The sequence below is a fragment of the Ovis aries genome, chromosome 21 (assembly GCF_016772045.2).
Source record: "Ovis aries strain OAR_USU_Benz2616 breed Rambouillet chromosome 21, ARS-UI_Ramb_v3.0, whole genome shotgun sequence".
Classification (NCBI taxonomy): domain Eukaryota; kingdom Metazoa; phylum Chordata; class Mammalia; order Artiodactyla; family Bovidae; genus Ovis; species Ovis aries.
The window spans coordinates 46995902-47022639 of NC_056074.1; the positions used below are offsets into that span (position 1 = coordinate 46995902).

The following is a 26738-nucleotide window of genomic DNA, read 5'->3' on the forward strand; positions in this document are numbered from 1 at the left end:
TCCAAGAGACAAATGACCCAGCCCAGAGGCAGGGTCCCCAAAGTCCAGACCATCCAGCTGATGACAGCACCTGGCTGGGTGGGGACAGCGGGTGCGCTGGGAGCTGTCCCTCTAACCTTCAGGTCTAATGTGGGCACCCCTGGGCCAGCAGAGGCCACCCCGGGAGCCGGGGGGCTGAGGTGCTCAGGCCTGCTTGGGGAGGGTCCCAGCCAAGCAGGGGGGCTGGCAGTCCTGGCCCAGCGGGGCTGTGCTTTCTGATGGGAGGGTGGATGCCCAATTCTCCCCTTTTCCTCTCGAGCTCCTTGTTTGTGAGATCCTGCCTAGGCATGGGAGCAAAGACCCTCCTCTCGAGGCCTGGAGCTGGAGTGAGCATCTTCCTTTCCCGGGAAGAGGGCTCCGTGGTAGTCAAGTCTTGGTGTTGCCCAGAAGGCCCCAGACACCCCCAGCTGCCCTTGACCGAGCTTCACAGGGCTTCTGAGGCCCAGCCCAGCAGGGGACAGCCCCCTACCACCGCCATCTCCCACCCTGAAAGGCACAACCAGCCTCTGTGTCCAAGCGACCTGTGGTCGCCCACCAGGCAGAGACCCTGGAACCCCGGGGGGTCCTCCCCGGCTTTAGGGGTGCAGGGCCAGGTGGCAGGCGCTGCATGCTCCCTCCTGGTCTGCCGGCTCGCAATGCGCAGAGCAGCCAGCAGAGGGAGCCACAGGCCGGCGCCGAGGGTGGGCCTGCTGTGGTCTGGCCAGCCGCCCAGGCGCCTGTGTGCCCCTGACCCCTGCCTGCAGGGTCCCCAGTCCCTGCACCGGCTGCCTGCCCCGCCCCACAGGCCCCACGTCCTCTCTGGGGCCCCTCCCGTGGCTTGGGGCTCACCCTGTGAGAGTCTAGTTTCGATCTTGACCTCATGACTCATGCCCCCTCCCTGCTGGAGGTTTGACAGACCTGCTCCCACCCCTCCCATCCGGCCTTCCGGACAGGACCTCGAGGCTGGGAGGGCCACAGGTCTGCAGTGGGCACACAGCCACAAATCTCAGGGGTGTCCTCTGGGCCCTCTCGCTCGGGTGTGGAGGGGTGAGAAGCCTCACGGGAACGTCCCCAGCCCCGCCTGGCCACTGCCTGCCTCTGCCCAGCAATTCTTCCAAAGGTGCAATCCCAGCAGGGGCTCCAGAACCCACAGCGACCCCAGCGCACCTCCAGGACACAGACACGGGGCTGCTGGGAGACTGAAGGGGTTTAATGGCGTGGATCCTGAGACTTGGTCACCTCTCCTCCTCAGGGTGTGACCGCAGTCCAGGGCTCCGAGACTCACCTCCCGCAGCGCAGCAGGCCAGGGCAGCAACCCTAAGACCTGGTCAGAGGAAGCTCAGAGCGCCTGAGCTCCGCGGAGGGCTGGGAACAGGCGTGCGGGGCCAGGGCGCTGGGGACAGGCGTGGGGGGGCGCTGGGGACAGGCGTGGGGGGGCGCTGGGGACAGGCGTGGGGGGGCGCTGGGGACAGACGTGGGGGGGCGTTGGGGACAGGCATGGGGGGTTGAGGGGTGCCCAGGGCCAGTCCTCGGGTGAATGGGGTTCAGTCCGTCCTCAATCCTCCAGGCGGTGAAGGAGCCCCCCAGGCCCCCCCAGGAGAGCAGCGCACTGGGTGGGTGCTGAGGCAGCCTTGGCCCGCAAGGGGCACCAACCTGGCCAGCTCAGAGCCAAGGGCAGCGGGGTGGCTGAGGTCTGCTGCCCTCCGCCCCGCAGCCGGCCTTTGGGGGGGCGGTGCAGGGGCGAGGCCTGAGGAAAGGTCCCTGACGGCTCTGGGGGTTCCTGCGGCCTCGGGAGCGGGGGTACGGGCGGCGCTCCGGGATCAGGGGGCAGGCGGAGGAGGGGCTGGCACCGCCTGGCGGCAAGTTTGGCTGAGGAGAGTGTGGGGGCGGCCTGGGGGGCGTGCGCGGGGGCAGCGCCGGGCCCGAGGTCACACCCCAGGGACCCCAGCCAGCGCGACTGTCCATCTGAGTCCAGGGTCCGAAACACGTCCGCGAACAAAAATAACACTCCAGCCGCGGGGCGCATCCCCAGCTGCAGGCCTAACTGTCCTCCTCCGCGCGCCTCTGGGTCTTGGAATGGAACCTGCTCATGAGCTCCTCCAGCTCCGACCCGCCCTGCTGCTTCTGGGGGAGAGAGGGGCGTCGGCCAGGGTCCCGGCGGCCGCCGTCCCGGCGCCGCGGGGCGGGCGGGCTCACCTCCAGGAAGGCCTTCTGCACGGTGAGCTGGCTGTACACGCGGGCGCCCTCCTCCCCGCACACCTTCCGCAGCTCGTCCTTGTTGAGAGAGAAGAGCTGCGGGCCGGTCAGGACGCCCAGGTGCTCCACGACCCTGCGGAGCGAGCGCCAGCGTGAGCGCGGCCGGGGCCCGGGCTGCCCGGCGCGGCCCCGGCGCCCGGCCCGCCCAGCTCCCCGCGCGCCCGGCCCGCCCAGCTCCCCGCGCGCCCGGCCCGCCCAGCTCCCCGCGCGCCCGGCCCGCCCAGCTCACCGCGCGCTGAAGGCCTTGGCTTCCAGCCAGGCGCGGACCTCGCGGGGCCCGGACGCGTGGGTGAGCGGCGGGGCCGCCGGCTGGCTGCGCTCCACGCGGAAGGGCCGCGCCGGCTGCGCCCGGATGTTGCTGATCTTCTTCGCCAGCTCGTCGTTGACCTCGTCCATGTGCTGCATTAGCTCTGCGGGCGCCGGGCGGCTCAGACCCGCGCCGCCGCGACCGACGGCTCCCCTCGCCCGCCCCTCCCCGGACGGGCTGCGGGGCGCTGGGGTCCAGGGTCCCCATCCCTCACCGTCTTTGTTTCCTGCGAAGCTGGGGGGCAGCTTGTGGGTTGGGCTGGCAGGACCCCAGTATTTCACTCCCTGCAGGAGGAGGGGGGCAGAGCACGGGGTGGCGGCGCGGGTAGGTCAGCTCGGCGTCCCTCCCCAGGCCTCTCCCTCCGCTCCCCGTTCCTACCCCCACCCCCAGGACCTGCTCGGGGCCCACACCTCCCCAGCCTTGGCCCAAACCCGCGAGCTTTCATCAGTCCCCACAGGGAGGGGTCCGGGCTGGGTCTTTCGCGACCTCGCCCCGCCCCAGCCGACCCATAGCGGGACAGGGCAGACCTCCCCTCACCTGTTCCTGGGGGGCGTCCTCCAGCCGGGTCTCTGCCAGGATGTTGCCAGGCACGTAGCCTGCCTGGCCGCTGCGATTCCGAAGCTTCCACCACTGGTGGCCGTCCTCCAGCACCTGCAGGCCCGGCATCCCGCCATCACCCGGCCCCCCCCCCCCCCCCCCCCCCCCCGCAAGCACCGGGGACCACCAGGGGGAGCCCCTCTTTACCAACGGGCCAGAGAGGGTTCTGCAGTCCCCTCTGAGCCGGCCCACGCCCAGTCCCGTGATGATGGTCACATCCTGGCCAGCACCCCTGGCCCCCCGGCCTCCCACCCTCTTCCCACTCCCCATGGGGTGTCCTGAGCCTCTAGCCTGACTGCGGATATAGATCACCCCCGCCTCCAAGCCGCTCCACTTTTTAGTGGGTGGCCTGGATTCAGGACTGGCACAAAACATGGGAAGTGCCTTGAGGGGGCTCCGGGATGGAAGTGAATGACAAGGCCCTGCTGGGTTGGGGGGTTCTTCGCCCCCCACAGGGAGAGTCCTGCCCAGCTCAGGGGCCCTTGACACCCCTCTGAGATCCCCAAGGGGGATTAGCCAGGCTGTGCTGGGGGTGCCAGGCTGAGGACCCAGAGTGGAGCCCCGGGGTCAGGCAGACGCCTTTTCTGGGAACACCCCCAGCCCCCACTCACCTCCAGGACCTCGTCCCTGAGCACTGACAGCTCGTTGGCGTTGCGGGCCGTGAAGTCATAGAGGACCTTGACGTACTTGGCCATGGCTGGCGCGGGCTCGTAGCCTCTGTGGGACAGGAAGGACTGAGGCCCCGCGCTGGGCTGGGGTCTCTCCTCGGCCTGGCACCGGGCCGGGCACAGCTTCCCAGGTGCGTGGCTGCCTCCCGTCTGTGGCGCAGAGGCTGCGGCTGTCAGCTGGGATGGAAACTGTGACAGCCCCGTTGCGTCTGGGGCCCCCTGCGTGGGGGGGCCGCAGAGGCGGGTGGCACGCGGGGGCCTGTGGGCACAGCAAGGCCCGCCCCAGCCCAGGCCCCCTCAGGGGTCTCCAGGTCCAGCCCCCAGGGGACCCAGCGTCAGCTGACCAGCAGGGGCCGGGCAGACGCTTTCAGAGCCACAGCCCCTCTGGCGCTGCAGACAGCGTGTGGACACGCACCGCACGGGGTGTCCCAGCCGTGGAAGGAGCAGGCCTGTGCCTGCCACCCGTGCGGGGCCATCCCTCCTGGCCAGCCTGCTGCTAGGGCATAAGGGCACCGCTCACACAGGTGTGGGCTCAGGACCCCAGGACGTGGGGGGTGGGGCTGGGGTGGCTCCTGGGGCCCTGGCTGGGGGTGTGTCAGGATGGGCTGGGGTGGAGCAGCTGGAGGCTGGAGATCAAAGGATGAAAACGTTTCTTAAAGGTGACCCTAGGCCAGGCACCAGGGGCATCAGGCTGCTGATGTGGGGCGGAAGGAGGGGCACACTTGTCTAAAACATGGATTCCAGCTCCTCCCTTCCTGAGACTGAATCCTGGGGTCCGGGAGGTAAGGTGCTCCCCACACAAGTCCAGACCAGGACCAAGAACAGAGGAGAGGAGGGGAGGGGAGGAAGGACGGGGACTCCCCGAGGCCCTGGGGCTGGGGGATATGGTCCATGGAAATGCGTATGGCAGGGGGAGGGAGGCTCCCCCACGGGGACCCTAAGCCTTCTCCTTGGGCCCTGAAGCTGGTTCTAAATCAGCCCCAACCGGGTGACTGGCATCGGTGAGACCACTTAAGTCCAGGGGTTTAGTACATATCTACATGTTTCTAAAGCATAAACGTGGAGACTGAAAAAAGATGTCATATTAGGCGGTGGATTCATGGGTGCTTTCAGGGTTCTCTCAGTCGCACACAACACAGTTGAAAGGGGGCGCTGCTCCCGTGCGGAAAGCGCTGGCGGTCGGGGGACCAGCCTCTGGCCGCCACCTGGCGGCAGCGAACCCGCCGCAGGCGTCCATCCGCTATGAGCTGCAGCACGCAGGGCTTCCCTGCCCTCCACTATTCCCCCGGTCTGCTCAGACTCAAGTCCACTGAGCCGGTGGTGCCGCCCACAGCAGAGCATCGGTGACTGGAGGGGTGAGCGGCGCCCCGCCTCACCCTGAGAGGAGCTCACCTGGGAGTGTGCTGGGAGCTGGCCTGGGGGAGGACGTCTCCTGGGGGCGTGGGCTCCAGGACCAGGCCGTGCTTCGGGGAGTTTCTAAAGGACGGTCGGCTCACGGGAGCCAGCTGTGGGGAAGCAGGCGCCTAGGTTTGGTGTGCGGCAGGGGCTGGGCCAGGAGGGCGGGCAGTGAGGGTGGGGGGCGGAAGTGGGGTCAGCAGGGCTGCAGGAGCTCTGACCTCGTGGTCGTCGGGAGCTGCCAGCCCCTCCACCTCCCAGGGGGCCTCCTGCAGCACATCCAGGGGCGGCTCCCAGCCACTGTGGAACCTGGGCACGTAGGGGGGTGCCTGCGGCTCCCGCGGCCACTCGGAGCTGGGGTGGAAGGGCCTGGGGTGAGCTGCGCCCGCTGGCAGAGCCAACCCCACTCAGGACCCCCGGCCCACCCACCGCAGGACCCCATCCTGGTGTGCCCCGAGCGGCTGCCCTACCGGGGGCGTGTCCAGGTCTCCCCCAGGGATTCCCACAGGGCCATCTCCTTGGGGATCAGGTGGCCACGCAGGAACCCCACAGCATCGCGGGACAGCAGGGGCCTGGACACAGAGCGAGCGATGTTTGGGCCACCACAAGTGCTGACGATCTGGGGGGCACAGCCGGGGTCAGAGGGGGCTGCTGGCCGCTTTCCCCTCCCCCATCCCTCCCCCCATCTCCCATCCCCTCTACCCCCAGCGGCGCCACAGGCTGGCCCACTGTGTCCGCAGCTCTGACCGTGGATGCTGGCCCCAGCCAACTGCCCAACGTGGGCACCTGCTTCTCCCAGTCACCGACAAGCCCCCAGGTTCCCGCTTCCCCCAGCCCCAGGCACCAGGTCCAGAGGTCCGAAGAGGAAGTGCACCAGCTCAGCCGCACTGGGATTCTCGATGTGCTTCTGCAGCTTGGCCTGGGGGAGGGGAGCGGGCACACGGTGGGGGAGGGGAGCGGGCACACGGGGGGGGGGGGGGAGCGGGCACAGGGATGTGGGGGCAGGTGGCACCGCGGACAAGCGGGACCCCATCCCCCACGTCAGCTCAGCGGGACGGGGCGGTCCTTGCCCTCACCAGCAGGTTGAAGGCCAGCTTAGTCTTCTGGAAACAGTCCACAAACTCAGCCTCCGAGGGGGGCCGCGCCCGTAGCGTGAGGACGCCCTCTGGATGGGGGCCGGACGTTAGCCTGGCTGGCCCGCTGTCGCCGTGCCCGGCGGGTCTGGCCTCAGCCTGAGGCTGCCCACCAGCTCGGCCGCACCTTCCCTGCTCAGGGGTCACTCTGCCCCCCGCCCCGCCCCCGCCCCGCACCTGCCGGCCCCTTCTTCCCCTTCTTCTTTCCCTTCTTGCGCTGATTCAGCTGCTTGAAGGCCTCCGCCGCCTTCTGCAGCCGCGCCACGAACCACTCAATGTCGTCCAGGGCGCAGTTGAGGATTTGCTGGGGTCAGAGTAGGGCAGGGGTCAGCCTCAGGCGGCCCGACCCGCCGCAGGGACACCCCCACTTGCTGCCTCTTGGCCCCCGGGCCGGGGGAGGGGGTGGTTGGAGGGCTGGTCGAGGGGCCCGGAGTGCCTGGGGCGCCCCGCGCGAGACCCACCGTCTCCTTCTCGATCCTCTGCGCCAGCGCGGCCCGCGGCTCCTCCTCCAGCGACTCGCGGCGGCGGAGGCCTGCACGGAGCACAGCTGCGGCTGACCGGCCCGCCGCCCGCCTCTGCTGCCGCCCCCAGCCGCGCCCCGCGGGGCCCACCTAGCTCTCCCAGCGGCGTCGGCAGGCCCACTCGGTTCTTGGTGGAAGGGGAGTCCCCGCCGAAGCGCTGGAAGGGGATGGGGGCCGGGCCCGGGGCCGCGGGCAGGATCGACAGCCGCTGCCGGATCTTCTCCAGGTGGCCCCTGAGGCGGACGAGGGGCGGCTCAGCCCGGTGCAGCCCCCGGCCCAGGCCCGCCGCCCAGGCCCCTCCGAGCCCCCTACTTGAGGGTCTGCGGCCGCATCTTCTTCCCCAGGCGGCAGTCCGCCAGCGCGCTCTCGATGTCCTCGTGCACGAGCTCCGCCTGCGGGGTGGGGGCGGCGGGCGTCAGGCCGGCTCTCAGGAGGGACGCGCGCCCCCCGAGCCCACGGCCGCCCGCCTCACCTCCACCTCGTCGCAGTGGAAGAAGTGGACGTCGGGCTTGCTCTGGTCCGAGTCCTGGCACACGAGCAGCAGCACGGACGGGTAGCGCAGCTGGTTGAGCACCGTCTGGCTGTGCCGCACGCTGGGCAGAGGGAAGTTCTCCAGCTCCTCCTGGGGGACAGGAGGCTGGGAGCGGCTCCCGGGGGTGGGCTCAGGGAGGGGGCGCCACGGACACGGGCTGACTGGCCTGGCCTGTGGCCTTCAAGGTCCACACCGCGCGCCCGCCTCGGTCCAGCCCTGGAGGGCTCTGGCGAGGGGGGCGTGGGCCTGTGGGGCGTGGCTCCCCCGACTCCAGCCCCGCCGGGTCCTCCTGCCCTCTGCCCTCCGCCTTCAGGTCCCGTAGACAGGCCCAGCACGCCTGGCAGGACCAGCCCGCGCCCTCCTCCCGCCGAGGCACCTGCGACTCCATATCCAGCAGCCGCAGCGACTGGCCGTCGACCTGCAGCAGCATCTCCTGTGTCCAGATTTTCTCCTTGGAGCTCAGCTGCACCAGCTTCCGGATGGCGTCTTCCACCGACGTGATGGCCTCGCTCTTGTCCATGATGAACGTAGCCAAGTGCTGGGTGGGTGGGCAGGGTGTCACCCTGGGCGCAGCCCTCCTGGTGTCAAGGGCCAAGGGGCTGTGCCTGGGGGTCTGAGGGGAACAGCCCTGCCCTGGGGCTCTGAGGAGACAAAGCCCCACCTTGGGGCTGTCTCTCGGGGCCACAGACAGGCCCCGGTGAACCCTTAGCAGCCCTGCACACACCCCATCCCCCTGCCCAGCCTCATCCGCCCGTGGCTGGGGGACGCAGCGCCCCTGGTCCCCTGCAGCCGGGCGGGGCCTCCGCCCCTGCTGTCTCTGCCCACCCGGCTGCTCCCAACTCCCTCTTCTTTCCAGACACTCCTGGGGCGCTTTCCTCCCTGACTGCCCAGCCACAGTCTCCCTGTCACCACGTCTCTGACCTGCCCTTTTGTTTATCATCATCCGATGTGGGGTACCACGCACTTCTCTGCCACCTGCCTGCTGTCTCCCCTGTGACAGGGCCGGGCCCACGGCAGGCCCCCAGTGAATGTGTAGGGAGGGAGTGAGCAGCCCACAGGGGCCCCCGGCCGGCTAGCCCTGCCCACCCCCTCCTCTCTCTGGAAGCCTGGCTCGGGCGCCTTGTCCTCCCAGGAGCCCCCGAGTGTCTGCGCCAACCTTTGTTGAGACAGCTGGGTAAATACTGACATAAACTCTTAAGTAGGCAAGGCTTAGCCACAGAATGTGGATGCACGAAGGGGGACTTTGCGTGACCTCAGGAAGGCTTCTCCCCTGGGGGACTTTGCTAAGCCAGGAAGAAAACCCAGATACTCGGAAGATCAGGACTTCCCTGGGGGTCCTGTGGCTAAGGCTGTGCTGCCGCTGCAGGGGCCGCGGGTTCAATCCTTGGTTGGGGAGCTAGGATCCCACATGCCAGGCAGCACGGCCACAGGAAATAAAGAAGGAAACAAAAGGACAAAACCCATAAATCTGACCTAAAAAAATTCTGCTTGTGAAAAAAAATACCACATACAAAGTTTTAAAAAAAGTGAGAAAACACAAAATAATAGCTATAATAGACTTGATGCAGACTAATTTTCTTAAAGTAGAAAAAGACTGATCTGTATTACAATGATAGTTCTTACTTTGCTAAGCGCTCTATTTTGTTTAATAATTAAGGACACCAACAGTAAATGAATAAATAATGAAAGAATAAGTAAATAAGTATAAAAGATTAACAGCCCAATTGAAAAATCGACAAAAGGTATGAACAGAGAGTCCACAGGAAAACAGACACGGAGTAACCTTTCAGCATAGAAAATTATACACCAGGGACCTCCCTGGCAGGCCACTGGCCAGGACTCTGAGCTCTGACTGCCGGTCTGGGGACTTAGATCCCACCAGCTACACGGTGCAGCCAAAAACCGAAAGAAGACAATTCTGTGCAGACTCGTTTGATACCAGAATTGCAGATTGAAGCCTCATGAGAATATTCCTCTAAGAATGAGTTTCCTGCCTTCTGTTGCTCTGGTGGGTAACGCTGGCCGGTTAAGATGTGGAGAAAGGGGGCCTCGCCTGGCCGCTCCGGGAGGAGTTGGTGACACTGGGCCGGGCCAGGGGCTTCCCTCTTATGTTTCCACCCAGGCAACCTGCACATGTGAAAGGACGAGGCCACTCCCCGAACAACTCAGAGGCTGGGCTACAGGTCCACGGGCAGGTTGGAGAGGGAGCAGAAACACGCAGTGACTGTCAGGCAGCCAGTCTGTCCGCAAAGCATACCAAGCATACCGCCCGTCGTTCCAATCCCCTGAAGACACAGCCTGTGTCCTCTGACACAGTAGAGTTAATTTAGCAATCAATACCAGACTCTTTACTGCAAAACCTACTAACTGGAAATTGAGCAACATCTTTCTAAATTACTCTGGGTCTACACCTATAGAAACACATACTTCCAAATGACAAGTGAGTGAAAGTAAATCACCAGGAAAATGAAATACCTAGTAACAAAGGAGAACAGACACAAAATAATCCCAGACTTACGGGGTGCAGCAACAGCAGCGCCAGAGCGAGTTCCTACCTATAAATGCTCACACTGTTAAATGCTTCAAAAGCAGAAAGACCTAAACAGCCCCTGGGTCGAAGAAGTCACAAGGAAAAGTGGAAAATATTCCAAGTTGCATCAAGGTGGAGAGGTTTAGAGCTTATCACAGTCAGTGAAGTAAGTCAGACAAATATCATATGGTGTCACTCATACAGGGCTTCCCTGTAGCTCAAGTGGTAAAGAATCTGCCTGCGAAGGAGACCAGGGTTCAATCCCTGGGTCGGGAAGATCCTCTGGGGAAGGGAATGGCGACCCACTTCAGTATTCTTGCCTGGAGAATCCCACGGACTGAGGAGCCTGATGGGCTACAGTTCGTGGGGTCTCGAAGAGTCGGACGTGAGTGGGTGACTGACACACGTCACTCGTATGTGGAATCTAATTTTAAAATACGATACGGACGAACTTACAAAACAGAAACAGCCTCACAGATTTCAGAAACAAGCTATGTTACCAGAGGGAAAGTGGGGGGAGAGATAGATTAGGAGCCTGGGATCAACACACTGCCGTATATAAAATAGGTAACCAACAAGGGCCTACTATGTAGCACAGGGAACTGTCTGCAGTGTTCTGTAATAACCCACATGGGTAAAGAATCTGAAAAAGGAGGATTATCTGTATAGCTGAAACTCTCTGCTGTACATCTGAAACTAACACAACATTGTAAATCAGCTATACTCTAATAAAGTAAAATTAGAAAAGAAAATGTTCTGAGCTAACTAGTCAAAACGAGCACATCAAAACTTGCAGGAGACCGCCGAAGGAGTCCCTCGGGGAACATTATGGCTGTAAGTGGACATCAGAAAAGAAGAAGGGCAGTTTCAATGGTCTGCACATTCTTCTTAGGAAACTAGAAAATGGCAACCACATGGAACCTCGTGGGACTGCCCTGGCTCAGACTCTGCAGGGGCGGGTGTTCAGTCCCTGGTCAGGGAACCAGATTCAGTGAAGACGGAAGACCCCATGTGCTGTAGCGAAGGCCTCTCACAGCCGCGGAAATAAAAGAAACCAGAGCAAGTGGGAAGAAGGAAATTAAGAGCAGAAACCAACAGACTAGTAAAACAAACAGAGAGAAAAACCCACAAAGCCCAAGGTGGTTCTGAAAGGGTTGATGAAATTGATAAACCCTTAGCGAGACTGATCAAGAAAAAAATAGAGAAAACACAATGATCAATGACCAGAAGGAAGGAGGGGGCATGACCAGAGATCGCACAGGCACAAAAGTGAACTCATAATAAAAGAAACCGTGCCAGAACGAAAGCCCTATATTCAGGGCCTCACAGGTGAATCCCAGCAAACACTTGGAGGAGTCCCAACCTTCCATTAACCGTTTCTGAAGACGAGAGGAGCAGCAACACCACTCCGCTCATCTTATAGGGCCGACATAATTCTGATAGCAAGACCTACCAAGGGCTTTGCAAGAAGAGAAAGCTGCAGACCGATGCTCTAATAAATATTAGAGCAAAAAATCCTCAACAAAATATTAGCAAATTAGTCTTGCCAACACATAAGAAGGCTAATAAACCATTAGTAAGTGAAATTTATCCTAGAAATGCAGGGCTGGTGCAACATTTTAAAGAAACAGTGATTCAGGACTTTCCTGGTGGTCTGGTAGTTAAGAACCTGCGTGCCAAAGCAGGGGACACAGGTTCCATCCCTGTTCCAGGAAGATCCCACATACCGAGGGGCAAGGAAGCCCATGTGCCCCCACTACTGAACCCGAGTGCCTTAGCCCGTGCCCCGCAACGAGAGGAAGCCCGTGTGGAGCACAGCAGACCCAACGCAGCCAAAAACCCCAAAACCCAGCAAGACTCATACGTTAACAGGATAGTAGGGACATCCCAACTGAGGAAGCACTTGATGAAATTCAACAACTTTCACGATAAAAACTCTCAGCAAACGAAAGAATGGAAAGGCACTTTCCCATTCTCGTAAAGGGCGTCTACAGAGGCAGGCAGCTGATGAAACAGGGAGTTCTGAACACTTTCTTCTAGACGGGACATAGGCAAGGATGCCCACCATCATTATTATTGAGCACTATCCTGATGGTTCTAGCAAGAGCAACAATGTAAGAAGACGAAGTGGTTAAAATTAAGAAATTAAGTACTGTATTTTCAGACAAAACGACTCATAAAAGATCCAAGGAATCTACAAGCAATTCCTGAAACGAATGAATGAATTCAGCGAAGACTTAGGATACTCAATCACTTTACAAAATTCAGTTGTACAAAACAAATGCTACAAGACAACTGGAAAATTAAATTTAAAAAATGATATAATTTATAACAGCATATAAAAATCAAACACCCAAGGAATATTTTAACAAAGAGCTGTGAGACCTCTGTAGTAAAAAAAAAATCACAAAAAAGGCCTGAGAGAGATTAGAGAAGACCTAGTAAGTGAAGAGGTGCCCTGTTTATGGGTCGGAAAGACGCAGAGCGGAGTCTCCCTAAACTGATCCTCAGACTCGACTCAGTGCAAATCAAGATTCCAGCAGGCTTCTGGGGGGAGGGGTAAAAATGGACAATTTGATTCTAAAATGTCAGTGCAAGCCTGAAGAACTCAGAATAGTCAAGAAAACCTTAAAGAAAAAGAACAAAATTGCCTGCTTTCAAGACGGTTAATAAGCCAGAAAGAGGTAGAATTGTATGAAGCACAGAGAATCCAGGAACAGACCCATCCAGACCCAAACAGTCACTCTTTGACAAAGGCACCGAAGTGATTATGAGGGAGGAAAAACAGCGTTGTTGTAACTGCACTTCCTACAGGGAAGGTTAGCCTTGGGTCTCAAACCAAAAAATGAATGTAAAGTGGATTATAGCTCTAAAAGGTGGACGCGGTGACAGAATCCCTCTTCGTGGGCTCTGAAATCACTGCAGATGGTGACTGCACTCATGAAGTTAGAAGATGCTTGCTCCTTGGCGAGAAAGCTACGACAAACCTAGACAGTGTGTTAGAAACAAAGGCGTCATTTTGCCGACGTCTGTGCGGTCGAGGCTGTGGTCTTCCTAGTAGTCAAGTACAGATGTGAGAGCAGGGCCACAAAGAAGGCCGAGCGCCTAAGAATTGATGCTTTCAAACTGTGGTGCTGGAGAAGACTCTTCAGAGTCCCCTGGACAGCAAGGGGAGCAAACCAGTCAATCTTAAAGGAAATCAACCCTGAATACTCATTGGAAGGACTGACACTGAAGCTGAAGCTCCAATCCTTTGGCCACCTGATGTGAAGAACTGACTCAGTGGAAAAGACCCTGATGCTGGGAAAGACTGTGGGCAGGAGGAGAAGGGGACGACAGAAGATGAGATGGTTGGATGGCATCACCAATGCAATGGGTATGAACTTGGGTAAACTCCGGGAGATGGAGAGGGACAGGGAAGCCTGGCGTGTTCCAGTCCCTGGGGTCTCGAAGAGTCAGACTGGACTTGGAGACTGGACAGCAACACAGACCTAAACGTAACAGCCTAGACCACAAAGTGGGACTTTCCACGTGGCGCTGGTGGTGAAGAGTCCGCCTGCCAATGCAGGAGACGCGAGAGGCGTGGGTTTGATCCCTGAATCGGGAAGATCTCAGTCCGTGGGGTCACAAAGAGTTGGACATCACTGAAGCAACTTAGCACACACACAAACTACAAAGTGTCTAGAAGAAAATGCAAGACGTTTTCAGAGCCTTGGGTCAAGCGACGACCGAAGCAAATAAGACTTCTCAAGCTCCCCAAAACCACCTAACCATTAAAGAAAAAAATGGATGTGACTGGAAGTCATCAAAATTAAACATTTCTACCCGCTTCAACACAGTTAATGCATGTGCGTTGACAAGCCAGACTCGGAGGAGGTATTTCTTATCCATACATCTTTAGCTGAATGCAAAGGACCCACCACTGCTCAATAAGAAACCTATACATCTGACATGGACCCAGGCAGCACCCCACGAAGGGTCCAGGGGCCAGACGGGGCTTTGGACCTGGAGAACTCTTTCGTACACACAGCATCTTTGAAATGAGTTTACCAAGCAGAAGAGCAAAGATGGTTGTAAACTCTACGAGTTCAGTTTTACAGGATTCTCAAAAACGCGCAACTGCAGGAGCTGGGGGCGGAGCAGCGCTGCCGAAACCTGGGGCATGGGCGGCCGCAACCACGGAGGACAGAGCCGTCCAGTGTCCTGAGCGCGCTGCTGCAGCGCCTCACACTCCAGCCCCCGAGGTCCACGCCACAGTGCATCGCTGCTGCTGCTGCTAAGTCGCTTCAGTCGTGTCCGACTCTGTGCGACCCCATAGATGGCAGCCCACCAGGCTCCCCTGTCTCTGGGATTCTCCAGGCAAGGACACTGGAGTGGGTTGCCATTGCCTTCTCCACATGGTGTATTAGTTTGGAATAAAGAAACAAATCCACAAGCCTCGGGCACCCCCTCCCAATGCCACGGTCGGTCTGATCTTGTCGCCACCTCTCTCTCTTTTTCTCTCTCTCTCGGCTTCAGTTTCCTCGTCTGGGTGGTGGTTTAGTCACTAAGTCGAGACCGACTCTGCAACCCCATGGACTATGGCCCCCTAGGCTCCTCTGTCCGTGGGATTTTCCAGGCAAGAATACTAGAGCGGGTTGACATTTCCTTCTTCAGGGGACCTTCCCGACCCAGGGATGGAATCCACAGACCTGCATCTCCTCCAGGCAGACTCTCACTTCTGAGCCATCAGGGAATGCAGGCGGGGCCACAGATCGCCCACTTCCTCAGCCCTGCTGGCTGCTGGGTGGGCAGGAGAGGTGCCCCGAGCCGGGGTCCTTCACAGGCTAGTTTGGACTAAAATCTAGAAGTGCTGGGAGGCCCCAGTGACCAGGCGGCTCCTCACCAGGAGGGCAAAGTTCCTCTGTGGAGGGCTGCCCTGGGTGCTGAGCCAGTAGCAGGCACAAGCTGGCCGAACAGAGGCCTCCTGCGCAGGCTGGCATGAGGGGCTGATCACAGCACAACCCTGGGCAAAAGCCCCAGGACCCCCTTGGCTCAGTGGACCCGCTCTTTAGACAAGAAGGCTGAGGCTCAGAAAGCAGTGACTCCCGTGGCTGCCGGGGCATGGCGGGTTCTATGGGGAGGAAAATATTTACCTTTCTGCTCCAGGTCCCCACCCCACCTTCCTGCTCCAGGACCCCCACCTTCCTGTTCCAGGTCCCCACCCCACCTTCCTGCTCCAGGTGCCCCCACCTTCCTGCTCCAGGTCCCCCCACCTTTCTGCTCCAGTTCCCCCCACCTTCCTGCCATGGGGTCCTCCCACCTTCCTGCTCCAGGACCCCCCACCTTCCTGCACCAGGACCCCCACCTTCCTGCCATGGGGTCCCCCCACCTTCCTGCTCCAAGACCCCCACCTTCCTGCGCCAGGTCCCCCCATCTTCCTGCTCCAGGACCCCCCACCTTCCTGCTATGGGGTCCTCCCACCTTCCTGCTCCAGGACCCCACCCTCACCTTTCTGCTCCAGGCCCCCCCACTTCCTCCCTTCTCATCCTTTCCCGCCCTCTTGTCCTGCAGGTTGGGACAGTGACCAGGAACCAGGAACTTGCCAGCTGCCAGGAACAGGAAGGTCATTTAAAAAACATGTTTCCTGGGTTCTAAGTGTGAATTAAAACTGACCCGGGAGCAAAGGTCTCCTGAGCTGTTAGCTGGTCTAAAGTTCGGTTGTCCATCTTTCCCGGCTCCATGGGAGTCGCTGTCAAGGCCCCCAGGAGGAGCTCAGAAACAAGTCTGACGGCTCCACCCTCCCACTCCAGCCTCTGCTGTGGGGCCAGGAGGACAGCTTCCTCCCCACCGGGCCCTCTGTCTGAGGGCTGCGGGGGCACCCAGAGTCCATCCTCGCCTGCCTGTGTCTCCCCGGGCGTCCCCCGACCCTGACACAGCCGCAGGGCTCCAGCGCCCTCACACGGGGAGCTCCCCGGACGAGAGTGGGGCTCCCCACCTGCGGGGAGCTCAGACGCGGCCTGCTGCGGGACCACGCCTCCCCGGGCCAGGCCTTGCTTCCCTACACAGAGCACAGGCGCGCCCTGTGGGGTCGGGGGGCTCACCTGGACGTGGTACGGGGAGGTCTCGGGGGGCGGGGGCTCACCTGGACGTGGTACTGGGAGGTCTCGTTCATGACGACGTTGGAGTTGGAGTACTTCTTCCTCTGCTCTGAACAGGGGACACGGTCACTCGGCCCCACAGGCAGGACCCAGGCAGGGCCGAGTGGAGGCCAGAACGCAGGCTGCCTATGGGCCCCTCACGACCTCCAGGATGGACACGGGTGCATGGAATGGGGGGCGGCCTCTCCTTGCAGAACCTGGGGCTCCCTCCGTCCACAGGAGGGACCCCCAGTTCAGTGAGGTGAAGGCATGGCTGTGCCCAGGTCTGCCCTGGAGCGGGTGTAGGAGGCTCAGCCTCTCCCCACGCAGGCCCCGGGCCCATCTGCCTGGGGAGGGGTCTGGTCCAGGCCTTGCCCCGACTCCAAGGGCTGCCAGAGACCATCTCGCTGCCCCTCCCGGGGCTCCTTGCTTTCCAGGGCTTGTGTGACTGAGGGAAGGTCGGAGCTGGGCGAGGGGGCTGGCCGGGCCCCGCCCTCCGGGAGTAGACAGCTGGCACTCAGCCCAGCAGGAGCCCCGGTACCCCCCCTCCGGAGGATCGGGTGGCAGAGAGGAGCGCAGAGAATCAATATTGATGCTCCCTGAATTATTCCTAAGGCCTCTCCCCTTACTGACCCACTGGGGGAGGGCTGTTCTGTGGCCAGAGTTTGGGGGCGGGGCCTGAGCACCTGTTGGTTGGTTTGGGCCCAGGGGCCTCCTCTGGGGGCCCAGGCTGTTCTGCCTTCCCCTGTGGGGGCCTGGCACAGCCCTGGGGAGGGCAGTGGGGAGACTCTCCCCGCTGACTGTCCCCAGCCTCCTGTTGTCAAACCTCACTCACCAAACAGGTCCTTGGCACTCATCTTGGGCACACCGTCAGACCGGCCCAGGCTGCCGCTGCAGAGGAGGGGCTGGTGAGGGTGGGGCCACGCCACACCCCCGCCTTGGGACGGCTGCGCGGGTGGGGGTGTTGAGGGGTGGGCGGGTGGGGCGGGAGCTCACTTGGCGGCACCCGGACAACAGCTCATGGACCCTGATTGGCTCATGGCGTCCTCGACGGTGGCTGGCGGGAGGAGGGCAGACCTCAGTGTGGCCGGAGTCCAGGGTTTGGTGCCTGGCCCACACCTGAGTGGACAGGGGAATCAAGCGAACCCCTCGGCCAGACCCGGCCAGGGCCCTGCCGCTCCCACGCAGGGCCCAGGTCTCCTCCTCCCCACCCCTCAGGCCAGGGCCTGGCCAGATTCCCCAGGGTGCCTGGGTAGGTGGTCCTCAGGGAGCAGAGCCCAGCCTTCTGGACACAGCAGGCCCAGTCCTGCTCCACGACCTGGCTGGTGCTCACTGCACCCCCATCGCTCCGCAGACCCTCGGTCCTCCACAGGGACCTCCGGGGCGTGCCAACAGGGGGGCCCCACCTCCAGAGGCTGTCTGGGGTAGAGTTTTGAGGAATATGTCCTGGGGCTCTGCAGGGGCCTCAGGGGAAGCAGGCACCTTCCAAACAGAGGGAATAGTAAGTTTAAAGGCCCTGAGGCAGTCAGAGCCAGACAAGGGAGGAAGGCAGCAGAGGCTGAGGCGAGAGCCTGGGGAGGGAGGCAGGGGCGTAGGGACACAGAGCCACCCCCTGGGTGCCAAGCACAGCCTGGCACCCCTGGGCCAGGATGACGTGCCCTGTGGAATTCGTGCTCCGTGGGGACACCGGGGCCCACACCTGCACCCAGCGGATGGCACCGGCGACGCCATCCATCTGCGGCTTTAGTGTTAGGGGCCTGCAGGGTCGGGCCACAAGCCAGCGGTGCTGGCATCCAGCGAAGGGGCTGCCTAGGACTTTTTGCCTGGACTTTCCAGGTTCTACCTACAGAGAAGCTCCCGAGAGGGTTGAGGGACTGGGGGCTTCAGGTCACCCCTCCGCATCCCCAGGGTCTGGACTTGGCCAGATTCCTCTGTCCATCTGCCTGTGGAGAATGTCCGGAATGCTTCTGGCCTCAGTAGGTGAACCGGAGTGTTTGATTAGTGGGATTCCTGGAGGGCTGAGCTGAGGGTGCTGGGCACGTGTGTCCAGTACACACACACACACACCCCTGGGTGAAACCAAGGCCTGTGGGCGGACACCTGGGTTGTTCTCTGACTCCCTGGGGCGGGGTGGGGGGCTCAGAGCCAGCCAGGAAGGTGACTCCAGGCGCTGGCATCTAGGTTGGGGAGCAGCTGGGGGAGGGGCCGCCTATGGGGCGGGAGTGGGGAGCACGGGTTTCAGCCGGCTGGGGTGGGGCCAGCACTGGCCCTGAGGGCCACGGGCTGCACTTCGGTTTCACTGTGGCCATTTTCCGGGTGCATAGGGACGACGGCATGTTGTGCCGGGTCGAGCCTAGAGGGGAGGAGGCCCGAGCAGGGCAGGGAGGGCGGAGGGACCAGCTCCAAGTTCAAATTCCAGCTCCCAGAAGAGTGACCTTGGGGAGGAGTCAGCTTGAGGCCAGGGAGCCAGGTGGGGCCCTGGGACGGGGGAGCCCCTCCAGCTGGGCTGCGCCCAGGTCTGGACGCTGCGGGCACTGCTGGGCGGGGCGGGAGCCGCTGCTGCCACGGGCAAAGCTGGAGCGGAGAAAGGGGTCCCGGGGTCAGGCTGCCCTAGCGGAGGCGGACGGGTCGCCCGCCAGGCCCTGCCTCCCAGCAGAGCTGGGGCTGACTACATCAGGGCAGGGACACAGGTGGTCAGTGGGCACTTCAGAAGCCCGGAAGCCCTTCCCACCGACCTCCTCTGCCATGGCAGACGCCTGAGACAGGGGCTGCCCAGGCCAGGCCAACGCAACCCAGACTGGAGGCACATGGGCCCGCGCCGTGGGGCCCCAGCTCCCCCACCCTCCACCTCCCACACCCCAGACTTGACCCAGGGCCTGACCCTGGACTGGGGCTCACTCCCCAGCTCCCACAGCCAGGAAGCCGGCCCCAAAGGAGCCCCCAGCCTGCCAGGCATCGGGGTCGGGGCGCAGGGTCCCGGGCCTTTGAGGGGCAGGAGAACCCCCTCAACACCTTCTTCACTGGAGGAGGGGCTTCCTCCTACTGAGCCCAAGGTTGGGAGGGGCTGTCTGACTCAGAAGTCACTGGCTTACAAACATCCCCAGCTCACGGCGCCGCCCCAGGACCAGACGGGGCAGGCCAGGCCGCAGGCCCCGCTCCTGGCCGCCAGCCCAGGGAAAGCCCGTGGGCCCGGCGCGGCCCCTCTCGCCAATGCCCCGCGCGCCCCAGCCCGGCCTGTAGACCCAGGCGGAGCCCCGCGTCGTGCCGCCACCTGGGGAAACCGAGGCCCGGGGACCCGCCGGCCGCCGCTCCGGCGCCGAGCGGGTGCGGGCGCCGAGCGAGGTCGGGGCGCTCACCTGCTCTTCTCGCAGCCCCGCTCCGGGCCGGCCGTCCGCTGGTCCCTTCGTCCGCGCGTCCGCCTGCCCGTCTGTCGGTGCCTGGCTCGGAAGGAGGGAGGGACGCACGGAGGGGCCGGGGCGGGGCACGGGGAGGAACCTGAGCGGCAGGTTAGTCACCTCGCGCGGGCTGGCCCTGGGCAGGGGCGGGGGCACGCGGATGGCCCGCCCCCCGAGGCTCCCGGGACAGGGCCCCCAGCACACACGCCGTCTCCCTGCGCAAACCCCACCCGGAGAGCCGGGGCGCCGGTGGGCGCGCGGCCCGCGCGCCCGTCCCTCGCGGGGGTGGCAGGAGGGCGCACCTTGACGCTTTGAGGTTCTGCCCGCAGGCCGAGCTGCCTGCGGAGCCCCGGGGAGGGCAGACCTGTGCCTGCTAGGTGCCCCCAGCCTCAGGGCCCCAGCACTCGGGCCGGAGGCCCATCCTCTTCGCCTGGTACCCCTCTGGTCTGGGGAGGGCGCCAGGGCTGGGCTTCAGACTGTGAGTCTCCAAGGTAGGACCACTGGCCAGAGACCCTGCCATCCTGTGCCCTGAGCCGGCCAGGTGGGGGGCAGGGAGGTGTCCCTCCTGACGTCTTTCTTCACGCTGCCCAGCCCAGGTGGGCACTCCGAGAGGGGTGGGGCTATTCCTTGGCGGGGGTTGGGACGCCTGTGGCCCAGGATGTCCTTGAGTGGCCGGGCAGCCAGCGTGAAGGCGCTCCAGGCAGCGACCCCTGCCTTAGGCCAGGCCCCAAGCCCGGCCCGTAGTTTTGTCTTTCCTCCTCCTGAGCTGACCCCCCCAGGATGGTGCTGCCCACCGAGCTGGGTGAAGAGGAAGTGGAGAGGAGGGCAGGCGCCCCCAGGGCTCTCCTACTGCTCCTGGGTGGGGGGAGCAGGGAAGCGTGTGTGGGGTGCTGGTGTCCCAGGGTCGAGGAGAGCGGGCAGCTTGCCAGGAACCCCTGGGGAAGGAGGCACCCTGTCCTGGAATGTTGGCGGCACTGCCCCTTCCCACACTGCGGGGACCTCCCTGCCCACATCCTCGGGTTCCGGGCGAGCTTGCACAGGGGTGCAGGGAGTGGCTTCGTCCTCCAGCCTAGCCCTGCCTGAGCCCTGGCTTCCTGATTCTCCCCCTCTGCTGACAACCCCGAGGGGAAGGCAAGCCTGCCCTCGCCCGCTCTTCCTGGAGGCCGAGCCTGGACAGGCAAAAGGGAGAAGGGAGCCGCCGAGGTGGGCACCCTCTGCTCCTCAGAGCGGGAGAGCTGACCCCCGCAAGGATGCAGGTGGGAACCTGGAGCCCCAGACTGCCTGTGGCCACCTCCAACATGGAGTGACCGGTGGCCAAAGCTATGGGTGTGTCTAGGGCCTGGCCCAGATCCTCAGGAGGGTCGTGAACCCGGCAGGCATCAGGCATCTTGCCACAGGGAGCAGCTGTGGCGTCCTCAGAGGCTTCCGGAGCCCACTCGGGGTGCAGAGGGTGGAGCTCCGCTGAACGCAAGGAGGGCTCCACAGGAGGGCACCTCGCCTGGCCTTCGGGCTACAGGTGCTCACGGCTGCTGCGCCCAAGGAGTCAGGGGGCAGAGGCGCTCCCACGCCCACTCACCCCTGAGGACAAGACCACTGGGGTGATAATTCGGCCCTCCTCGCTGAGGCCAGCCCCGAGGCCCAGGCCGGCGGAGGGCTGCTCCAGAGCTGCTGGGCCTGGGCCCTGATGGACCTGGGCGGAGGGAGAAGCCTGGAGGCAGGTGGCTTCAGGCAGGAGTTCAGGGAGGTACAAACATTCCTTTATTTTAAAGATACAATGAAGAGAAAATACCTAGATATTCAAACACAGTGTCGTTCTAAACAGAGAAACGTGCAGCAGAAACAAACGCAGGAAGGCCTCGAGAAAACACCGGCTCGGATTTCTCCCGGGAACACTCACCGAGGATCTGTGAGTGGCACAAACCCCCAGAGACGGCTGCCGCCAGCTCCCCGCAGGTCGGCAGCGTCCAGACCACCTTTCCTGAGAACGCCCAGGCAGAGGGGGATTAGAGTGCCTCCTGTGGGAGGCAGAGCCCAGGACCCCCAAGCTGCCTGCAGCTGCAGGGGAACAGAGGGCTCCAGCCCCTGCATGGGGTGGGGTGCCTTGGACCCCGGGAGGCTCTGACCTGGCCGCCTGCTTTCCGAAAAGCCTCACCCCCCTCCGCACCCCAGGGATCACCAGCCAGAACTGGAGCCCTCTCGGGTCCCACCCCCACGCCACCCCCCGAGCCTGCCCAGGGCCCCTGCTGCAGCAGCCTGTTCTGCCCTGGAGCCCAGCCCCGCCTCTGCCCTGCACACCCCGCCGCAAACACAGTCTCTAACACTGGGGCAGGGGAGCACGAAGGTGCCCTTCCTGCTCGAGGTGACAGTCGGGGGACCACCTGAGGAGGTCCTGAGGGGGGCTCCTATCCAGGGCTGTCCCGCAAGGCTGGCACCGCTCACCTAGCTGACGAAGGCAGCAATGGCCACCACCTGCAGGACGGCCTCCAGGCTGTGGAGCGCCAGGAGCAGGGCGCCGAGGGCTGAGTCTGCCCGCAGCACCAGGGTCTGCCAGAGCAGGAAGTAGGCAGACAGCAGGGCGACGCCCACGGTGAGGACCAGGCTGGCAGCCAGCGGCACCTCAGCCTCCATCAGGTTGCCCATGGTGCCTGGAGAGCAGAACAGACGCGATGGGCGGGCAGGGCCTTCCGGACACGGGCGCCTGGGAGGGCCCTGGCGGCATGGCTGTGAGGCCAGAGCCAGCTTCTGACTGCCATGCGGCATCCGAGGGTGTCAGGGGGCAACCCCGAGTGACCATCGCAAGAGGCCCTCCTGAGTGACCGTCACGGGGGAGGGAAGTGCTCTCACTGAGGCCCAGCTCTGGGTCTCCAGGTCAGCAGTAGGGGGGTAGAAGCAGTCTGGATCTGAAAGTGATCCCAACTATCTTCTGACAGCTTTCCCTAATTCCATATGGACTGAGAGGATTTTCTTTAAAATTTCCAAAACTGCTTTCCTCTACGCTGTCATTCTGGAAGATGTCGCACACACTCACGAGAAGACAAAGCGGCTGCAAGTCTCATAGACCAGGAGCAGCACAGAAGATGCTCACCTCCAGCCACCCCAGGTGTGAGGGGCGCACAGAAGATGCCCAGGGGCCCCGGGGGCGAGGGGCACCCGGAGACAGGGTGGGGGCAGAGGCCATTTCTCACCCACCACCCTCCCACGTCATATGCTCGGGGGGGAGGGGGGCCCCGGCTGTGCCCGCTGCTCTATCCGCCGTTCCAGCAGCAGGAGGGGAACACGCAGCGTGACCTCATTTAAGAGACACGCCTGTGTCTGTGTACCTGTGACTGGGAGTGGGGAGGCCTGAGCCCTGGCGGTGAGCTGTGAAACAGGGAGGGGACAACGTTCTATCAGGGCTCCTGCACTTAGGAGATGAACTGTGATACAAAGTGATGTTTAAAGGTTCCCCTTGAAGCTAGCAATGCTGTTATCTCAAGCACTATATGGTTTCCAGTCAACTCACCGAAGTATAACCGAATCGCTTCCAGAATCCCCATCAGAAACAGCAGAGTCACGTCGAGGACCAGGCAACTGTGAGGATAAGTGAAAACCTGACCTGGAGACAAACCAGCGTCAGAGCAGAGCGCGTGACAGGTGCCCGGGCCCCACGCCTGCGTGCTGCCCTTTCCCGCGTGACTCACTTTTATACACGAGCAGCAGGAGCGTAGCCAGGAAGTGCAGGGCGCAGCACGTCCCACTCAGACAGAGCAACACCTGCAGCGCGAGCGGCGAGAGCTGGCCAGCGGTCAAGGACTCTCAGGCCCAGACTGCCCTGCCGGGGCACCCGCCCCAAGGGGGCCAACAGAGGAGGCCCTGCCGGTGGGTAGGTCGAGCCCAGGCCCCGGTGGGTGGCCATGGAGATCACCATGGGGTCTCCATGGTGGGGTCGGGGGCGGGGCTGGGCTTCCCTCCCGGGACATCGTCGCCTGAGGACCCAGCACACCTCTGGTGACCGCAGGCTGAAAAGCCTCGGCTTCCTGGGCTTTCCCAGGCGCATCACCCTGACCTGGGTCCCAGTTATAAGACTGAAAGCAGAAAGTGACTTTTCCTCATTTTCTTCAAAGAAAATGTCTTTGAGGGATGGGCCGGGGTGGGGGGGGGGTCGGACAGTTAAATGTTTTGCCCAGAGCTTTGCTCAGCTCCGAACACTTGCCATTTCTCTAAGTGTTCCAGGCAAGGGCTTTCAGTTTCCTGTGCCTCCTGGGTGGGAGTCAGGCAGCTGCCTCTCAGCGCAGGGCTGAGCAGGAGGCACTGGTGGAGGAGGTCAACTCTCTCGCCTGGCAGAGGACGGTCCCCCCCCCCCCCCCGACTCGTACTCAGAACCCAGAGGTGGGGGTGGGGCTTGAAGGAGCAAAAAGCAGGAGCCAGGAGCCAACTGCAGGTGCCCTGTGTGGAGGCCTGGGTCCTGGGCTGACAGAGGGCCAGGGGATGGAGCAGCAGGATACCACCGTGGAGGAAGCTCTCCCTGGAAGAGAAGGAACCAGTCAGGGAGGCCCCAAACCTTGGCCTGCTCTGTTGTCGAGCATCACTGGCCCACAGAGAGGCTCCTTTCCAACACCTCTGCACCTGTCATCCCTCCAAGGAGGACCTGACCACCTGCTGCGCTGAACCTGGGCGGGGAGGCAGGGCTTCCTGACGAGGCGACGCCCGAACCCACGCGCACGCTAAAGGCCAGGACGGGGGGACCTGCCCCATCGCCAGGGACAAGCCAGACGTGCAGCTTTCTTGTCTCCTGTGGCTTGAGCACCTGGCCACACGTGTGCAGATGAAGACCTTTTCTGATTCAGGTCTTTGTCGTTGATAAGAGACGTTTGCTTTTCTCTGGAATTTTATTCATAAAATTAAATCTCTCCCCAAATAAGCATTTCCTGAGCCAGCAATCCAAGTTCTTTCCACCCTCTCCAACTGCACAGCAGTTACGCATTCTCCCTGCATCGTGAGATGAGTGTGGGCCTCGGAATCTGCCAGCAGCAGCTGGGACGGTGCTCTCTCCCACACCACATCCTCCTTGTCCCAAGCAGGCAAGAGAGAAACCTCTGGCCTGAGTGAGCTCTGGGAGGATGTCAAAGGGTTAGACCCTGCTTCCTGGGCAGATCCGAGGTCCTCTAGGGAGTCTCACTTGGGGAGAGGTCTTAAGAGGTCGGAACAGGACATGAGCCACGGAGAGGCAGCAGGTGCTGAGTGCAGGGAGCAGAGGCGGGTGCCAGCGCCATCACTAAGAAAACCCGCAAGGCCACACAGGAAGAGTGGGCTCCACACCGGATGCGCCCTCTTCCAAGCCCGGGTAAGCTCGGCTGCCTCACTACCTGTCACCGTTTGGGTGGACTTCTCGCTAATCAGGAGTTTCCTCTCTTCCGACCCTTCTCCTGAGTGCGCTGCAGAACTTCAGATCTGCCGCCTGCCCATTGTTGCAGACTGAAATGGTGGGGCTCAGGGAAAATACGCTGTAGAAAACCCGTCAGCTATTAGGGATTTAAACGATGAACGTCAAGGGTAGCTACAATCGGATACGGTGTTCCAATGATTTCGGATCTACAGAAAGAGGCTCATTCTGACAAGACAGCCGCGGCTTTTAGGACTTCACATTTTTGTCGATGATCTATGGCAGTAACTGCGCCTGTGAACAGGCGTCCATGTTAGTCGCTCAGTCGTGTCCGACTCTTTGCGACCCCATGGACTGTAGCCCGCCAGGCTCCTCCGTCCATAGGATTCTCCAGACAAGAGTACTGGAGTGGGCTGCCTTTCCCTTCTCCAGGAGATCTTCCCGACCCAGGGATCGAGCCCGGGTCGATTGCAGGCGGAGTCTTTACAGTCTGAGCCGCTAGTGTGCCAGAAGTTCGATGCAGAAGCAAAGAGAGCAAACGTCTTCCCTTTGGTGACACAGCAAGGGTGTGAAGGGACGCCGCCCTGGTGGGAGCGCGATTTCCACCGCAGGAGAACGCGCGAACTTCAGACCGGCGCCCGGCACCCGTCCGCGCTCCGGGACTCCGCGGCCGGGAAGCCCGGCGGGCGCTCAGAGCGCAGACGGCGCCGCCGGCGGGCTCGGCGCTCCAGACCCCCGGGGCCGCACGGCTCCTCCCTCGGGCCGAGCGCCCCCGCCGCCCGCACTTGGCACGGGCCCCCGCGCAGGGCGCCGCCGGGCCAGGCCGAGCCGAACCGGGGAGCCCCCGCCGCCCGGCCTCAGACGACGCCGTCCCGCTCGCTGCCGGCCGAGGAGCACGGGGGCGCCCGTCTGGGCCGAGGGGCGCCGCGCGTCGCCCGGGGAGCCGGGGCCGCACGGCCGCGGGCCCGGGCCGGGCTCTGCGGGCGGCGGTCTCACCGAGTGCACAGGCTGAGTCCACTGGTTAATACCACGCGCGAGGTGCCCCCGCACCGGGAAGAACCGAACCTAGCGGGCCGCTCTCCCGGGGCGCCCTCCGGGCCCTCCCGCCCCCCGCCCCGCGGGCGCCGCCGGCCGCTCACCTCGCCGCGGGGCCGCCATCTTGCCCCCGGGCCCCGCCCCCGCCCCGCCCCCGCCCCGCCCCGCCCCGCGCCGCCCCGCCCCGCCCGCCGAGTCCGCCGCGATCCCGGCAGCCTCTCGGCGCGGGACTCGGACGGAATCCCTTCGGCCATTTTCGCTTCTGCTCCCGAAGGGGCTCGACGGCGCCGCGTTTCGGGACTTGATTCCGAACCGTGGCCGAGGCCCGATCAGCCTGCCCGACAGCGCTCGGGCACTTTCGGCCAGGAGGAGGAGGCGAGCCGAGACGCGAGAGGATCCCGGCTCGGGAGCGTTCGGCTCCTCTCGGCTCCTCCTCGGGCGGGCTCGGCTCCCGGGGCGGGCGGAGCCGGTGGCGCAAGAGTTTCTAGGCCGGGCCGCGCCGCGTCGGAGGCCGGCAGAGTCGGCCTCACAGCAGGTGCCTTCGCCGGCTGAGGACGCGCCGGCGCGGCCTCCTGAGCGCGGAGAGGGCCGGCGCGGAGTCGCTCGGAAACCCTCGGGCGGCCTCGGACCAATTCGGCCTGACTCGGCTCCGCACTCGGCCCACTTCGGCCCAAGTCGGCCCTCGTCGTTTCTGGACTGCGGGCCTCGGCCTGGCTCGACCGGGCCGCTTCGTGCCGGTTCGGCTCCTGTTCGGGTGGCGCCGGCTCGGCTCGGCAGCCGGCCTCGGGCGGCCTCGGCTCGGCTCGGTTCAGCTCGGCTCGGTTCGGGCGACCCTCCTCTGGAGGTTTCGGCTCGGCTCGGCCCGGCTCG

At 63.0% G+C, this 26738-nt stretch overlaps 2 protein-coding genes and 1 long non-coding RNA gene across 11 annotated transcripts; 1 reads left to right on the forward strand and 2 right to left on the reverse strand.

The window, feature by feature from the left end:
- Positions 1-1207: 1207 nt before the first annotated feature.
- EPS8L2 (EPS8 like 2) lies at positions 1208-19505 on the reverse strand. Of its 5 annotated transcripts, none has more exons than XM_042237790.1 (22): positions 19433-19505; positions 18512-18650; positions 17073-17133; positions 16912-16967; positions 16082-16146; positions 7804-7965; positions 7368-7517; positions 7208-7287; positions 6986-7128; positions 6836-6906; positions 6552-6678; positions 6318-6406; positions 6086-6160; positions 5712-5860; positions 5463-5595; positions 5239-5351; positions 3790-3895; positions 3119-3232; positions 2796-2865; positions 2504-2684; positions 2215-2347; positions 1208-2142 (listed from the first exon to the last, which is right to left on the reverse strand). In XM_042237790.1, exons 3-22 carry the CDS (start codon positions 17114-17116, stop codon positions 2059-2061), a joined length of 2145 nt encoding a protein of 714 aa, XP_042093724.1. In that variant the 5' UTR covers positions 17117-17133; positions 18512-18650; positions 19433-19505; the 3' UTR covers positions 1208-2058. The 5 variants fall into 5 exon arrangements, with proteins under 5 accessions (XP_042093724.1, XP_060260159.1, XP_027815749.1 ...); XM_060404176.1 differs by having other exon boundaries at positions 17073-17195; XM_027959948.2 differs by lacking the exon at positions 18512-18650.
- On the forward strand, positions 19440-24374 carry LOC121817485 (uncharacterized). 4 transcript variants are annotated; one of them, XR_009597889.1, is made up of 5 exons: positions 19440-19582; positions 21294-22058; positions 22402-22571; positions 22999-23333; positions 24093-24374. It is a non-coding gene; the product is annotated as an uncharacterized LOC121817485 (long non-coding RNA). The 4 variants fall into 4 exon arrangements; XR_006057421.2 differs by lacking the exon at positions 19440-19582 and adding an exon at positions 19634-19962; XR_009597887.1 differs by lacking the exon at positions 19440-19582 and adding an exon at positions 19638-19962 and having other exon boundaries at positions 21294-21377.
- On the reverse strand, positions 21207-26000 carry TMEM80 (transmembrane protein 80). Of its 2 annotated transcripts, none has more exons than XM_027960004.3 (6): positions 25973-26000; positions 23956-23975; positions 23152-23245; positions 22974-23066; positions 21911-22116; positions 21207-21375 (listed from the first exon to the last, which is right to left on the reverse strand). In XM_027960004.3, exons 1-5 carry the CDS (start codon positions 25989-25991, stop codon positions 21911-21913), a joined length of 432 nt encoding a protein of 143 aa, XP_027815805.1. In that variant the 5' UTR covers positions 25992-26000; the 3' UTR covers positions 21207-21375. The 2 variants fall into 2 exon arrangements, with proteins under 2 accessions (XP_027815805.1, XP_042093759.1); XM_042237825.2 differs by having other exon boundaries at positions 21207-21449.
- Positions 26001-26738: the final 738 nt, after the last annotated feature.

Coding starts and splice junctions, on each gene's coding strand:
- EPS8L2 (XM_027959948.2), bottom strand. CDS start 17,116: ATGAGCCAATCAGGGTCCATGAGCTGTTGTCCGGGTGCCGCCAA. Junction 7,966..16,081: donor CCTCCCAGTACCACGTCCAG/GTGAGCCCCCGC, acceptor CCACCCACCCAG/CACTTGGCTACGTTCATCAT. Junction 7,518..7,803: donor TGCTGGATATGGAGTCGCAG/GTGCCTCGGCGG, acceptor CCTGTCCCCCAG/GAGGAGCTGGAGAACTTCCC.
- TMEM80 (XM_027960004.3), bottom strand. Junction 23,246..23,955: donor GGAGAGCTTCCTCCACGGTG/GTATCCTGCTGC, acceptor ACCGCTGGCCAG/CTCTCGCCGCTCGCGCTGCA. Junction 23,067..23,151: donor CCTGCTGCTCGTGTATAAAA/GTGAGTCACGCG, acceptor GTTTGTCTCCAG/GTCAGGTTTTCACTTATCCT.